General features: G+C 37.3%; 2 protein-coding genes across 2 annotated transcripts; one reads left to right on the plus strand and one right to left on the minus strand.

Moving 5' to 3' along the window:
- Positions 1-681: 681 nt before the first annotated feature.
- Positions 682-2,616, plus strand: LOC110895771 (CASP-like protein 5B3). Its single transcript, XM_022143125.2, has 3 exons — positions 682-1,015; positions 1,779-1,911; positions 1,998-2,616. The coding sequence occupies exons 1-3, from the start codon at positions 795-797 to the stop codon at positions 2,190-2,192; spliced, it is 549 nt and encodes a 182-aa protein (XP_021998817.1). The 5' UTR covers positions 682-794; the 3' UTR covers positions 2,193-2,616.
- A 3,255-nt stretch (positions 2,617-5,871) lies between these two features.
- LOC110895770 (cytochrome P450 98A2) lies at positions 5,872-7,765 on the minus strand. The gene is made up of 3 exons (XM_022143123.2): positions 7,254-7,765; positions 6,776-7,173; positions 5,872-6,690 (listed from the first exon to the last, which is right to left on the minus strand). Exons 1-3 carry the CDS (start codon positions 7,735-7,737, stop codon positions 6,046-6,048), a joined length of 1,527 nt encoding a protein of 508 aa, XP_021998815.1. The 5' UTR covers positions 7,738-7,765; the 3' UTR covers positions 5,872-6,045.
- Positions 7,766-16,097: the final 8,332 nt, after the last annotated feature.

The raw sequence follows: 16,097 nt of genomic DNA on the forward strand, positions 1-16,097 counted from the left end.
AGTTTTTATTATTTTATAATTATAAATACTCTATTAGTACTTTCTTTGTGTTCCAATTTCCACTTTCTTCTAAATATGTCATCAAAGTTATTGTTTTTTTATAACTTTTATTTTAAAATTTTTATTATTTTATAATGATAAATACTCTATTAATACTTTTAAAATACAATATGTTATAAAATTCGAGAACGTTGTTGCGACTTGCTTATTTTAATTTACGTCTCGATATAAATTTTATTTGAATGAAAATGTAAATATTAATGTTCAACTGAGTGATACACAAACATATATGTCATCAAAGCTGACTCACAATTTAATTCTTTCTTACATACATTAAAGTGATGGCGTTCAACCTTTTTTCGTTCTTTTAATATAATATAACACTTTATAATATTCTAAATATAACATTGTGACGTTCTTTATTATCTATGTCTTGATAAAGTAGATGTTTTTGTTCTTTAGCGTGACATACCGAACCAATACCATTCGGTGTCTTGACGAACTGAACCGATATAGTTTTGTGACGAACCAAACCGATAATATCGGTACTGGTATCAATATTTTCTAGAACTGATACTGTTTTTATAGTTTTCAGTCGATGTAGAAACGAGCCAGTTTTTATAAAAAGGATTTTTTTTGTGCTCAAATTTATTAGGCAAAAGATTTGATTATATATCATTGCTTGAACCTTCTTCCTACCCAACCCCACCTCCAGTTTCTTCTTCTTCTTTCAGACAAACATATGGTCATCCTCTTTACTCTTCCCCGTATTAAGATATCAAAAATGCATGTGAATGGATTATTATTTCTTTAAAAAATTAATAAATACATGGTGGCTCTTCTTCTTCTTCCTCCAATTTGAGCGAGGTTGGTTCCAAACAAAAATGAAGAATTTTGCAGGGACTCCTGGAACAGTCACTGGTCTGCTTTTGCGACTATTACAATGCTTGTTCGCTTCTGGTTCAATTGCAGCAATGGCCACCACTAAATCCTTCTTCAATTTCACTGCCTTCAGGTACCCCCCTTCTTGTAATTACAAATTAATTATTTCTCTATTTTGAACATGAATATTGTTGTTTTCATGTTGTAAATTTGGTTGTTAGGGTTTTTCATGGAGAACAACATAATTCAGATTGCCAATTTAAACATAGGCAGAAACAAACTGAAATTCCCCAAAATTTGGGGAAATTCACTTCACCTATTTACCAAACGGTTGGTGGGCTGGGCTTTTCGAGTAACTCCAAACGGGTTAAAAGTTATGAGTGAGTTTCGATCATGCCCATTTGCTTCATGAACAAGTCGGGCATGAGTTACAAATTCGGTTTAAGACGCTAGGATCAGCATTCTGCAGTAGTTTGAGCCATAGCCCATAGGTTAGATGACTAGATTACAAACAAAGAAACATACCCAGTCATAGCAGCAGAGCTATTGGTAGGTTGGGGGAGAGTGGGATGGGGGCAAACGTTTTCTCTATCCCAGGGTCCAATAAGACCCTCGGCTCCAAAAACCGTTCTTTTTTTACGTGTGAAGTGTAGTAATCCAGATAACATAAAATTGGCTAAGGGAATCAAAGCAATAACAGTACAAAAAAAAAATATATATATATACTAATAATGGTAGGAGTAACAACTAACAACCACTGGTGAGTAAACTATAGTAGTAAGCAACAGATAGACGACTAGATTACAAACTCAATGAGTTTGGATACCAAATACTAAAAACCTCAGTGCATACGTTTTTATGACGATGAATTATTTGTTGATGAATCAAAATACCAGCTACTTGATTGCTTCAATGGGGTTGCAAGTGTTCTGGAGCTTTGGACTCGCGTTCCTAGATGCATGTGCCTTGGCAAAGAAGAAAGTCCTCCATAATCCGGTTCTGGTCAGCCTTTTCGTTGTTGGAGATTGGGTCAGCAGCATATATTAATGATAAATTCACGTTAAAGTAGAGATTTTTCCTTCATTTTGACATCTTGGACTTCATATCGTTTGCAGGTTACTGCTACTTTGAGCCTTGCAGCAGCTTCATCTTCTGCAGGCATAACCATACTGTACATTAACGACTTGGGAGGCTGCAGTGTCAGGGAGGAATGCCAAAAATACCAGTTAGCAGTTGCGTTGGCATTTTTGAGCTGGATAACAATCGGGATCTCTTCATTAATTATGTTTTGGACTTTGGCGGCGGGTTAGAGTTTTCCTTCTTGAATATGTACTTATCAGCAAGGTATGGAGAATTCACACCTTGTTTATATCGTATTTAACATTTGTTACATACCGATACATGGAATGATGTAAATTGGCTTTCGGTGATCATCACAAAGATATGTTAGGGGGGATAACTATTACATCTATCTATATATGTAAAGAAATCAATTTGATTAGTGTCACTGCTACTGAAGAAAAACTACAAAATGAGATTCGATCATCCTCATTTGGAAATGTTCGGGTTTTCAATTGCATCCTTTGTTTTAAGAGATGGAGATCAGTCTTGAAGTTCTGGATATTAGCAAATTATTTGTGATATATCTTCATTTTTGCTTTGTATTTAATTTTATATACCATGAAGAATTAATTGTTCTTAGTTTATGATGGATTGATGATTGTTTTATGATTCTTCGAGAATGACTAGCAAACTTGATTTATGAAATTCTTTTGTGGCCTAAACTCATGTCACCACTTACTGTCAATTATGATGGTTGCTAAGCATTAATGTATGTACAGACTTAAGGGGGCACAAATTTCTAATTAGAGAGACACGTATTAATTCTAATAGTGTTAGGGGCTGTTTGGCAACATCTGAACCAATAAGTGCTGAATGAATAAGAGGTCTGAATAGGTAAGAGGCTCTGAACCAATAAGTGCTGAACCTGTAACGTGTTGTTTGGTTGTACCTCTGAATAACTGTCTAAAATGGCATTTTTACCCCTGTTCATAATACTGAACATATGTACATACAGCAGATCATCAAACCACTTTCATACAAATCTTGTTCATAATACTGAACTATTTACAAAAAAATAGTTTACCCTATAATCTTTTTAGAGCAAGTTACTACCCACCCAAACCAGATCATTTCACAGCACCCTATAATCTCCTCCGATCTACACTCCTCGAAAACCCATCAATTACATCAAGTAAAACCCTCACCGGCGCCGGAATCACAACAAACTTCCACCGATTCCTCCTCCACAGATGTCGGCGGCGAAGCCTCCTGCAATGCCGTTCACCGCCATCAACACAAAACAAGCATTAATCCTAATCCTCTTAACCCTAACCCTTTTTATCACATCAAATTCATCACAAAATAAATTGAAATAAGGGCAAATATTGGTCGATCTTTGCACAGATTGAAGAAATTAGAGCAAATATTACAGAGATCGAAGCACCTAGGGTTTGAATATTGCACAGATTGATAAAGCAACCCTGAAGGGGTCGAAGATGAGTGGCGGCGCCGGTAAAAGAGCAAGGTGATCGGAAGATGAGTGACGACGCTGGCGAGCGATGGATAAATTGTGCTTTTCTTGTTTAGTTTCTTCATCAGGATAAAGGTTTGAGGGAGAGTGATGATGGTGGCTTTGCTGGTTTTGAGAGAGTGAAAGGGACAAAGGGGTAGAGAAGTCTTATGGTGGAAAAGTTTTTAGTCAGACATGTTACCATGTATGACCGGGTCAGACAAAAATAAGAGGTTGGGTAAGTTTTAAGAGGTATAAAACAAACACTCTGATATCTGACTGAGTCAGATATTGGGCATTAAGAGGCTAATAAGAGCCTACCAAACAGCCCCTTAGAAGCCTATGTAAATGTGGAAAATTTATGTTACAAAAAGTAATCCCTTTGAATATTCCGAGCATCAGTAGAAGGGATTAACTATCTAAATTTGACGTAAACATGCTTTAATAAGGCGTCTTTCGAGACTAGAACAAATCTAATAATAGAATGATCTCTTATGCTTATTCCATTGTAGACATGTCTCTTTAGAAGATGTCTTTCAAGACTGAGTAATACTAAGTATCTCACGTACTTGCTCCCTCCACAATTCAGATTTTTCATAGATAGACCAACTATACGAGGCCATGATAAGCGTGACTCATAAGCATAGAGAAGTTACAATTAATTAGCAAAGCATCGTTGACAAAGGATCAAGGTAGACAAAACGGTTTACTTGGGCAGTTTTGGAATACATTTCTAAGATATAGACAATTTACCTTGTGCACAAATGCTTAAATTTGATACGGGGGATATAACGATTTAAGGCTGATGAGGCTACAACAAAACAATTATCACACAAATGTAATGGAGTTATTACAATCTTTTACAGCCAAAATTGAACTATGGGAAATTCCGGAAGGTCCATCGACCCCAAGCAAAGTTTCCTGTTACCTACTCCGATTTTTTACAGCTTGACCCTCTAAATGAGTTGTTAAAGTGAAGAAAAGAAAACGTACACCAATTTGATTATATCAAATATTGTTCTTGGTTTTCATTGAGAAAATATACAGAAGAAATCGAAACATACAGCCTATGTTACAAGTTATCTTTGTGAGTTTTGTTTCGGTTACTGTACTCTTATACGTAAGTGTTAGTTTCCAATATTATCCCAAATTTGAATTCATGATACCTATGCTTTAGAAGGTCGAAATACTCCTTAGCGAAAAGTGAATTTTATACACCATGTAAGCTTGGTTTAAAAAAGTGCGCCTTAAGCGAGCTTAAGCGCATCTAGGCGCAAACCCCATCGCCTTGTGTGACATAAGGCGCACGATATACAAGAAGCGCAGCTGAGGCGCGCTTTTTAGGGTGAAAATCGACCTAAGGCGGAGCTGAGGCGCACGCTTTTTGTACATGGGGTGTTTCTATGCTTCTGAGTGTTGTACAACAGGCTTTTTATGCTGTACATTTATGTTTTTTTTTTTTTTTTTTTTTTTTTCATTTCAAAACATATATAAAGCTTACTTATAGCTAAATCATAGGTATTGGATGCTAAACACTTATGGGATACATAAAATAAATTATATAATCACTTTGCGCTTTGCGTACGAAAAGCTCACCACTTTTGCGCTTCGCTTTTTAAAAATCGGTTTTAGACCTCATCGCTTTTGTGTGCTTCCCGCTTTTTTAAACCAAGCATGTGAGGAAACATATATATGATTGTCATTATCTTTACCATCATTTAAACTTGAGAGTTGAGATGCCTTTATCATTTTCATCATTTACACTTGAGATGCCTTTATTGTTTGCTTTGTTTCATTTTAATTAATTCGTTTACTAATAAAAAAGCCAAATTGGGCTGTGTTATCTCAAAAGGTTTAAAAAGAAATGGGTCAAACTTGCTGTCTAGTTACTAAATCGTTTTATTTTAAGATTTGGATTGTTACTTGCATAATATTATTTTCATAGTTATTTTATGAAGTTTTTATTAATTAATATATGAAGAAAAACATGTTTATAGATCAACTTGAAAAATTGACCCGTTGATTCAGTCCTATCCTGTAACTTCTGAACAAGGCCAAACAGAATCTCCAGATGGGGATTTGGTCATGATGCAGAGACAACTTCTACTCCCGAGGAGTATGTGAAAATGGTGCTGCAACGATCTTGTGCGCTTGCTACCTACAGGACCTCTGAATGGTGGGTCAAGGGTTCGAATTGTAGAAGCAGCCTCTTGCAGAAATGCAAGGTAAGGATGCCCTTGTGGCCTGACAAATGACACCCATAGACCTCACGCATGGGGCGTGCATCGTGAATGCCATTTGTTAGACTCTGGGTCCGACCACAGGTGTATCACATGACCCGTTTGGATACTTTCTCGTGTAAGAAACTACGCACGATAGTATTACTTTCAGTTTGTATGAAGACAGATAAAAGTTTATGCATTTTAACCACCAAATTTGTTAGAAAAAAACTTCCATAATTGCTTGTGTTTCAAGGAAAGAAAGAAATACAGAAATGCCTTGGCAAAACCTAAAGTTTCCACCACTCTTCTCTCCTGACCAAAACACAAACTCCTGCATAAATTGAATCTTCAAGTACAAAAGAAAGATGATTACATATCCACAGCCACACGTTTATACAACATAGGAGGTAACCTTGGTGTGGGGATGGCTTGCACAGGAGTCTTCATGTATGTCACCAACCCCGGGTTCTCTGACATGTCAATTTCTTCTGGTCTCAAGCCGTTAGCCGGAGACCAGGAGAAATGGTGCAGAAGGTGACCCAACATAGAGGTCACCAAATTGATACCTAATTGTGCACCTGGGCACACTCTCCTTCCAGCACCAAATGGCAATAGTCGATAGTCGTGCCCTTTCATGTCCACATCCTCTTCTAGAAACCGTTCAGGACGAAACTCTAGTGGATCTTTCCATGTGGCAGGGTCTCGAGCCACGGCCCAAACGTTCACATGCACGTTCGAGCCCTTGGGGATGTCATAGCCACCAACTTTGACATTTGCGTTTGCTTTGTGAGGGAGCATGAGTGGGGTCGGAGGGTGCAACCTCAATGCCTCTTTTGCTACACATTGAAGGTATGGGAGGTTTGAGAAGTCAAGCTCGGTGAGCACACGTTCGGATCCAATCACTCTATCTAACTCCTCTTGAGCTTTTTGTTGCACCCTCGGGTTCTTGATAAGCTCCGCCATCGCCCACTCAACAGAGATCGCGGTTGTATCCATTCCCGCTGTGATCATGTCCTGTTCATGGGTCAAAACAATAATTAGTTTTACCGTACACACAAACGCCTTTTCTAAAAGGAAAGATTAGATTAGTGACAGATACCCAAAGTAGGCCGATAACAGTGTCGTCACTCAGATCATATTGCTTTTGGAGGGTGAGCAATGCATCGACAAAATGTTGCTTGGCTCCCCCGCTTTTCAAACGAGCAGCAGTATGCTCGTCCATAATGGCGCGGGTGAGACGGTCACGACGTTCACCGTGCTTTGCAAAGGCCTCTTCCTCGAGCGGGAAGAACCAACGCAGCCATGGAATGTGCTCGGCCATGGCCAAAGATGCACCTAGCTTCAACCCGTTGGCTACTATCGCCTTGAACTCTTTTCCTTGCTCGTCTATGACACCCTCATTGTTCATAAACCGTTTCCCGAAAGCGAGTCTTGTGATGTTGTTAAATGCTACTGCTCCCAGGTAACCTCTCATCACCAAACTCTTGCCAACTTTATCTGCTTAGACAAAATACTATTTGTTAATTGATATATATATAAAGCCAGTAAACCGAAGAAAACCGAGCCGATGAACTGACCAGGATGAGCAGAGTCATTATAGATAGACTCCACCATAGCCGAGACTTCATCTTCCCTAATAGGCCTGAGAGCCTCAAGCCTCTTGGGCGTAAACAACTCAAGCGTACACACTTTCCGCACCTTCACATAATGCGGCCCATAATCAGCCCAAATCAAATCCTGTCCATCTCTACTAAACTTGGCAGCCGACCTACTCCGGTGGCGGTCCGCCAACTGCTGGTCCTTCTCCTTCAACACCTCTTTCGCCAACTCGCTGTTCGATACGACCACGTTCAGGATCGACCCAAACCACACGGATATGATCGGCCCGTACTGCTGAGCCCATTCGGCGTAGCAACGGAACCGGACCGGTTTAACGTCGTAGAGGTTTCCGACGATGGGTTTTGGCCGTGGGCCCGGTGGGAGGTTGAACCGGAGGCGGTGGTAGAAGGTGTAAAGGAGGATGATCAAGGAGAAGGGGAAAAGTAGCAGGAGGAGACTCATTGTGGGACAGTGAGGGTAGTTTGAGAAAGAACAGGGTTGGTTGTTATATAAGGCGGGTGGAGTTGGTGAAGGGTGTTTTGGGGATTTTTACAAAGAGCGGGTGGGGTTGGTGAAGGGTGTTTTGGTAATATGTCGTTTTTATTCATGGACAAGCTATTTAAATCGGACGATATCTACTTTTCGCATTTCCACAGTCGAGGGTTGTTTGGCAACATCTGAACGGTTAAGTACTGAACCAGTAAGAGGTCTAAATTATTAAGTGTTAAACCAGTAAGAGGTCTGAACCATTAAGAGCATGTATAATGCTTAACTGTTCAGAGACAAATGTCTGACTAATTTAGATTAGAGGTTTTAATCATTCAGACTCTTATAAATCTTAACCATTGAGAGGCAAATGTCTGAACCATTCAGACATCTATTCGTGAAACAAATAGTCTAAACCATTAAGTGCTGAACCAGTAAAAGATCTGAACCATTAAAAGATTCATTAAAACGTAAACAAACAACCCCTTACTTTTAGAAATACATATGTTAGTTTTATTGTTTATAATATACATCTGTTGTTGGTTCAACAACTTTTATCAATAATTTTAAAATGAAAAAAAATATAATGTGCTAACGTGCTATGACCAAAAATGGACTCTACCAACCATTAGTGAATCTGTGGGCACACATTTTCACTCTTTGTCATCGCCATTTAAAATTTTAATCATCTTATACAAGTTTTTATTTACACGATGTTTTAAATAAAAATCAAATACAAACGTTGTGATACGTTTGACGTAAAAAAGTTGTGAACGGATAAATTTTGAAGGCCAAGTTTCTTCGAGTATGTCACATTTTTCGTCATTTACGTTTATACTATTTTCAAGTGGATGTTCTTTTGCTTATTTATTTTAAACGTTAAATGATGTCATGTGAACCCTACGTGAGGACAAAACAATCTATTTACTTCAATTATCATTTCCCATCTCTTAAAACCCTCAACCTATCATTGTTCCTCTTATTCACATCCTTTAGGTTAACAAAAATTAATACGATCATCTTCTTCTTCCATGATCACTACAATGTTGGAAGGTGAAGGCTGGTATCTACAAGAATCACCAGATGATATTGAGGTCAGTGAACTATACAGTAATATTTTCCCTAATTTTGTGTTTTTAAGTTCATTAATTTAGGGGTTGTTTGGTAGCCCTCTGAATGGTCATTAAGAGACTACCTCTTAATGGAACCATTAAGAATTTTACCAATGAGAAGGTAGAAGAATATGACATGTGATGATTTACCATTCAGAGGTTACCTCTTAACCATTCAGACTTGAGGTTACCTCTTATTCATTCAGAGGTTTTAAATCATTAAGAGGTAGCATCTGAATGGTCATTAAGAGGCTACCAAACAGCTCCTTAGTTTGTATAACACTGGTTTTGTGACAACCCGTACAATACTCTTGATCCCGACCATCGAGAGGATGGTATTTTAGCATTGTTAATATTATTATTATTATTATTATTATTATTATTATTATTATTATTATTATTATTATTATTATTTATCAAATAATAATAAAAACACGTGATGAGAGACTTATTTATTTATATATTTATTTATCTACGGTTATAATTCAGTGGTAAGTTAAGCAGACCAGTTTGTTTGAACGAGTCATGGCACCTTACGGATCCATAAGCACGAGCCAAAGCCTAACCCAACTAACCTAAACCTAAACCCTACTATATATCTATGCTTATATCCCCACTTCTCATTTCAATAACCAAAACCCTAGAACAAATCCCAACCCAGCCCGCACCCCCCTTCACTTCCCTCCTTCTCTGTCAGATCTGGCAACCAGAGCCAGGTCCGTTTTCAGTCAACACACACACCTGCAAAACTCCCCGAGACCTTACTGTAACGCCCTGCGTTTTCATACTTTCCATAATTAGAAAGCATTGCTTGTATTTCTATTTTTGGAAGTCTTGTATTCTTATAATCGTTCTTTCGTTGTAATCGTTGTAAAATCCAAGACTTGGATCATAATGAAATTCGTATTTTTCTTACATTCATGTTATACACGCTTTATACATGTTCATACGTTCAAATCAATTAATCATGTGACACTTTGTTCACAAATTGTGCTAAAAAGGTCAAACTTGCAAACACGCGATTATATGTTCAACTTACTCGAATACGACACTTATTCTCGACCAATATACATGTTTATACTTATTTTATGTTTGTTTTATGATTCTATTACATAACATACCTTGAAATATGGTTCCTTGTGCTTAAAACACCCTAAAGTATACTTGAAACATGAATATATATAAGTTCAAGGGCCATTATTGACAAAAATTAAACAAAACTCGAGCCACAAGGGCTCGCGGCCCGCGAAGTCACATCCTTGGCGAGTCACGCCCCGCGACGGACTCAGATCCGCAGAAAAGTCTAGCCAGCTACGGGATTGGCTGATTAAATGTGTTTTGTTGAGTTGTTTACGTGTTTTCTTCAATAAATAAGCACCAACCAACCACCCTAACACTTCCCTATAAAAGCCAACCCATTTCCACACTTCATCCACTTTACAAACTCACAAATTCACTCTCAAATCTGCTGGAAATCAGAAGCAAGATCAGAATCATATCAAGTTGCTTAAGTGAGCATAACTTCATCATTTCTCATTCTTTTTCTTTGATTCTTCTTCCTAATCACTTGGAACAACCTTAGGGATGTTTCCACAGGTTTTCCATGGAAAACCAAGGCCTGGAACATCACCAAAACACGCTCTAAAGTGATGTAAACTTTTGGTTTTGATTTAAACATTTGTTAAACTACTTAAACTTAAGGTTTCTTATACACATTCCTATGTCCTTATGCTCATAATCAAATCTATGGTTAGTTGGGCTTAAAAACAAGGTTGTGACATATAAAAATCAGAGGTTTAAACCTCATAAAAACAAGTGGTGTACAAGCTTAAAGCTTGTAGTTTGTGTGATTATAAGGTTAGCTTGGGCTATCCTACTTGAAAATCCACACATCACTTGATGTTTTCTTAGATTAGTTGTAGTTATTCCTTTCTTTATTGTATGTTCATAACCCTCCTTGTTGTCTATGACAACAAGTGTAGTGGTGAACACCAAAGAGGTACCTAAATGGAAGACTTGTCCTTCCTACCTCATGCATGACTTATGTGAAATACAAAGAGGTTCCTAAATGGAGGATTTATCCTTCTACCTCATGCTTGACTTATATGACACTATGATATATTATATAACCTATATATTATCTAAGTAACTAAACTTTTGATGATGAACTAGTGGTCATTTGTCAAATGTTAAGTTACATCATCTAAAACCATGATACTTGTCATGATTCTAATGGGCATTTTGACCCATGAAAACATTCAAACTCCTTTGAGTTTCATAGTGTCAAGAACAAGTATTATGTGTGCTAGATGGTTACTTTCTCATATGTTATTTTCATGTAATTTAAACTCCGAATCTTTAATTTTCCGTTACCTCCCCATACTCATACACCTATGTTTCTTCGTGTAGAAGGACAAGGTGCTCCATTCTAATCAACCAACAACTCTCGCGGGATTACCAAGTGGAAAGCTTGCAAAACCGTGAGTATACTCGAACCCATTTTACTTTTAATCACTTTGGGTGCAACATGTATGTTATACAAAACACACTTCACATAAAACTATTTTAATCACACTCTATCCATGCTGTAACATGAAACTATATGATGCTTGTTAGACTTGTATGCTATGTAAACTTTTTTTTGTCAATATATGCTCATTAACTTTGCTAGCCTACCTTAACAATTATAGCGATATAGAATTAACGCACCGCCCATGAAACTTGGGGTATTGTTAAGTTAAACATGTTAACCTCCCGTTATTCTTTGGGATAGGCAAAATTAACGCGTTGTATTCTTGGGTTTGAACATATAGTACACCATTTCAACATATTTAGTAAACTTGCAGTTTAGTTATTCATGTTGGATATGAGACTTGAAACTTTTTAATCTATATTATGCTATGTATGAAAACTTGTATACTCACCAACTTTTTGTTTATATATTTTTAATACATGTTGCAGGTTGATTGATGAGATGATGTTATGAGAAGAAACGCAATTTAGGTGGACTTAGAAACGCACCTAGATAAAGTTGTTATTTTGATGTATTGTTTGAAACAATGTTATCTTTTGTTTGGATCTTTGTATGACAATTTTAGTCTTGATATGAAATTTGACTTCAAATTATATTGTCACATAGTGTTATGATGTTTTGAGAAATTTGTTCGTCTCATCCCGATGTTTCCGCCATCGGTTGGGGTGTGACAGATTGGTATCAGAGCCATAACTATAGGAAATTAGGAAAAGTAGGGATGCTTTGCCCTAGTCTATAGTTTTAGAAACTTCGATTCTTATTTGTCGCTTAAAATTTCATGCATTCTACCTTATTTGCTTCTTATCTATTGTCACACCCGGATATTTCCACATATTACCGGTGGGCCCGGCGGGGAGTATCGTGACGTAGTTGATATCATCGTTGTCAATATACACAATATAATAGCACAGCGGAAGGCTTGGTGAATAAACTATTACAAACCATAATGTCTGAGTGTTCGAGTTAAGAATATACAGACTGGAATGTAATAAGATCCACAGGCGGATCATAAAAAGTACAAAGAAACAAAATAACAGACTTCAGGTATCTATGGATTTGCAAGATCCTCTTAAGACTGTAAGACCCTAACACGCTTTAACTGAAAAGACGCAGCGGAAATACGTACCATAAAATTTCTTTCATTATAAACGTTTTGACTTACTTGAAAGTTCATTTTAAAATAACTCTTTTACAATATATGCATCCTTCGTACTCATGTAATAAAATAAAAGCATAACTTATGTTTATCAAATTACATACTCAAGCATTCTCGTACAATCTATCTTGTGACTCGGTCTTTGTGTCACACCCTGGCTTTGCGGAAGCGTGGTTAATTTGGTGTGACTTCTTAATACCATAGCTTAATCATAACCAAGCTATATGAATTAAAAATATGCAAGATCATCCATTAAGTTTTGAAAACCAAATACAATACCATTGTTTAACGGGAATACACCCTAACAACCATAATCTTGTTCAACAAACAAACAAAACATAAACACAGTTTAAGGACTGTGACTTGTCCAGGAAAGAGTCACATTCCCTAAACCCCGGATGACCTTGGAAACTAGTGCAGCGGGAAAACGTGCCATACCGTGCCAGATCATTTAATTCCCTGAAATACATGTAAGTTGAAAAATCAACAATAATGTTGAGCGAGTTCATGTGTTTAGTATGTGCGCGCGAATAAACCTTTATAACCATTGTAAGTGTGAATATTTTGTAAACTCTGGTATGAAAGCAAATAAGGAAACATATCAGTTAATGTGTAACCACATGGTCCAACCTGCGGGCGCATGGGAGGGGATAGGACAAGGTCACCACATGGTCCAACCTGCGGGCGCATGGGTGGTGTTATGACAAGGTCACCACATGGTCCAACCTGCGGGCGCATGGGTGGTGTTAAGACAAGATCACCACATGGTCCAACCTGCGGGCGCATGGGTGGTGTTAAGACATGGTCACCACATGGTCCAACCTTAGGGCTCATGGGTGGGGTTTGTTATGCTCAAATAGGCCTATCACTTGTATCCCTCGATCGTACTACGAGGACTAATGTTCTTAAGGTTTCACCTACCCAAATCACATAACCTAATAGTTCCTTCCTTAGCTGACCATACCATGTAAGAAATATTCGTAGTCATAGTAACATGTATTTCACCCCCGCAGTTTAGAAAACTGAAAACAGTTAAGAGAAAAGGGGGACATGAACTCACAGTCGGTGCGTCTCTACCAAGCACTCCAAATCAGGCAGCTGTGCAACGACCTACATGTGCTAATTCTATTAGACGGACGGCCGTGCCTTAGCTTTATAGTTTAAGTTTTTGGGAAATAGTTAGACAACTATTTCGGGTTTACTTTTCGTATGTACTTGGTAGTTAATCTCCTTCCCAAGGATGGGGGACTTAATACATGTGCGTTCGAATTATATCATTAAGTCTCACTTAATATATTTTTACTTCTAATTCCAAAATATAAATATTTTTCTCAAAAATATTATATTTCCATTTCGCATAATTTTTCCCCAAAAATAATATGTCGATAAAATACGCGTTCATGAATATTTCCGTATAATACGTAAGTTACGTTTTATCATTCGTGTGGTAATAGTAATTACCGGTGTAACCTATATAATTATCGTAGAGGCGTTCGTATTATTTTGGATCTGTCAACGTTCGTAAATATTATTTTTACTTCAAAAATAATATTTGTGCATTTTTCACAAAATAATCATAAACAGTGTGGTGAAAATATATTTACCGAATATATATTTATCACGTTTAGTTTTTGTGAAAATCCCACCTCCGAATATTTGTAAATTAAGTCGTGGCGAAATATATTTTGAAAACGTGTCAAAAATAATTCTAACACTTGTAGTGTAAATAATTCTAAGTGTTAGGTTTTAGAAAAATTTCGCCAGAGTTTCCTCTATAACTGGAGGTGGCCACGCTTTCAAGCGTATCATTTTCTTTTACAAAATCAATTTCAACAACATCTTTATTCAATCAACAATTTCCGACACATTAAACTAGTCGACAAGTATGTAAATCGCATAATCGCATGAACTTGTAGTTTTTCCGAAAACTATAGTGGAAATCCCATTATATTTTGTGGATTTTTATATAAAGTAGATCGATCTCGTAAAAACCTCGTTTTTAAAGTAAATCCATCTTTACAACTTCTCGTCATCTTTTACAAAGTTTGTTATTTTGTCGAACCTTTCATTTCACAAGTGTTTACACACTTGTGGTTTATAAAAATCATACTTGTTAGTGTAAGATCCTTCTTTTAGAAAACATGATTTCTTTGATATGTGGTTCTTTGAAAATACCATTTGTACATACGTAGATCCGCCTGTTTTAAACACTATTTTACAAGTAAAAATACTTTTACACAAGTTCATGTTTCTCGGGTGGTAGAGTTTCACCTTTTAACCCTTGTACCATTCAAAACAAGCTTATGTCAAGATCCATGATCTTAACCAAACCGGGTTAAATGGTGATCCGAGCTACCACAACATAGATCAGGCCTAAATAATCACAACTTTCAATTACTACAACATTTACACAACTTATGAGCTTTTAACCATCATTTTTCATGTTTTTAGTAGACTTTAATGCACCATTTTGTAAGATTTCGAGTTTTAGTCATTACACCACATATTAACCACCTTAAAATAGTTCAAGTAAGTGTTTTAAGCGTCATACCTCTAGCTCGAGGCTAGGGAAGAATCTAAGCGCAAAAGAGGTGGATAAAAGCTAGAGAAAGAGGTCCTTCGAGCTCCGTTTGCACCAAGCTTCCTAATACGTGACCCTTAACACTTGTAGAGCTTGGAACTTGCAAGATCAACACTTGAAAATGGATGGTTGAAAGAGGGGTGTTTGGCCGTGAGTTTCTTGAGAGAGAGAGAGTTTTGTGGTGGTGAAATGTGAGGTGAATGTTATGTTGAGTTATGACATGATCTTATAGGCAAACTTCTACACCATTAACCATTGGATCATATGTCTAATTGATATTAGACAAGAATGATTAAAATAATCATGGAAGGACAATGGGTGTCCCCCCTCATGGGGACGGTTTGGTTAGGGGGGGGGGGTATCCGGTTCCAAATCAACCATTTAGTTAGCATGTAGTTTGGTTAGTTTAGTTAGTTAAGTACTTAACCCGGTTACTAGTGTGTAGTGCATTATAGTGGGTGTTAGGGTATTCAGGGACCCTAACTGGCTCAGAAAAAGATCAATAATGTTAATGTCAATATTTTTATGTCCCGGGTATAGTCCGGTTGTTCGGTTGGATAGTAATCCGTTAAAGCGCTTAATAAAGCTTTAAAGTGTCGTTAATGCCCTTTCTAGTGACACAACTTATTCCTGACACTTTGGAAAGTGTCTAGTAATATTTTTCTCATGTTTTGGCACTTTATTAGCCAGCGAGAAGCTGAATTGTTCATTTAATGGCTGTGATTTGTATTTAATGTACGTTTTAGGCACATCCGATCACTATAACTTATTCCTAGAGACGCATTTCTACAACCCTTGTATCCCTACACTCACTGTGGGTGTAGTAAAATATTTTTGGCTCATACAGGCCTTAGAGGCATTATCTGCCTGATGCTGGCTTTATCAGCATGTTCAATAGGTTATCCGTTCATGGTGCTACTGTGCTTTTGTGCATCATGTTTGTCACTAGAGTTC

The sequence above is a fragment of the Helianthus annuus genome, chromosome 12 (genome assembly GCF_002127325.2).
Source record: "Helianthus annuus cultivar XRQ/B chromosome 12, HanXRQr2.0-SUNRISE, whole genome shotgun sequence".
NCBI lineage: Eukaryota > Viridiplantae > Streptophyta > Magnoliopsida > Asterales > Asteraceae > Helianthus > Helianthus annuus.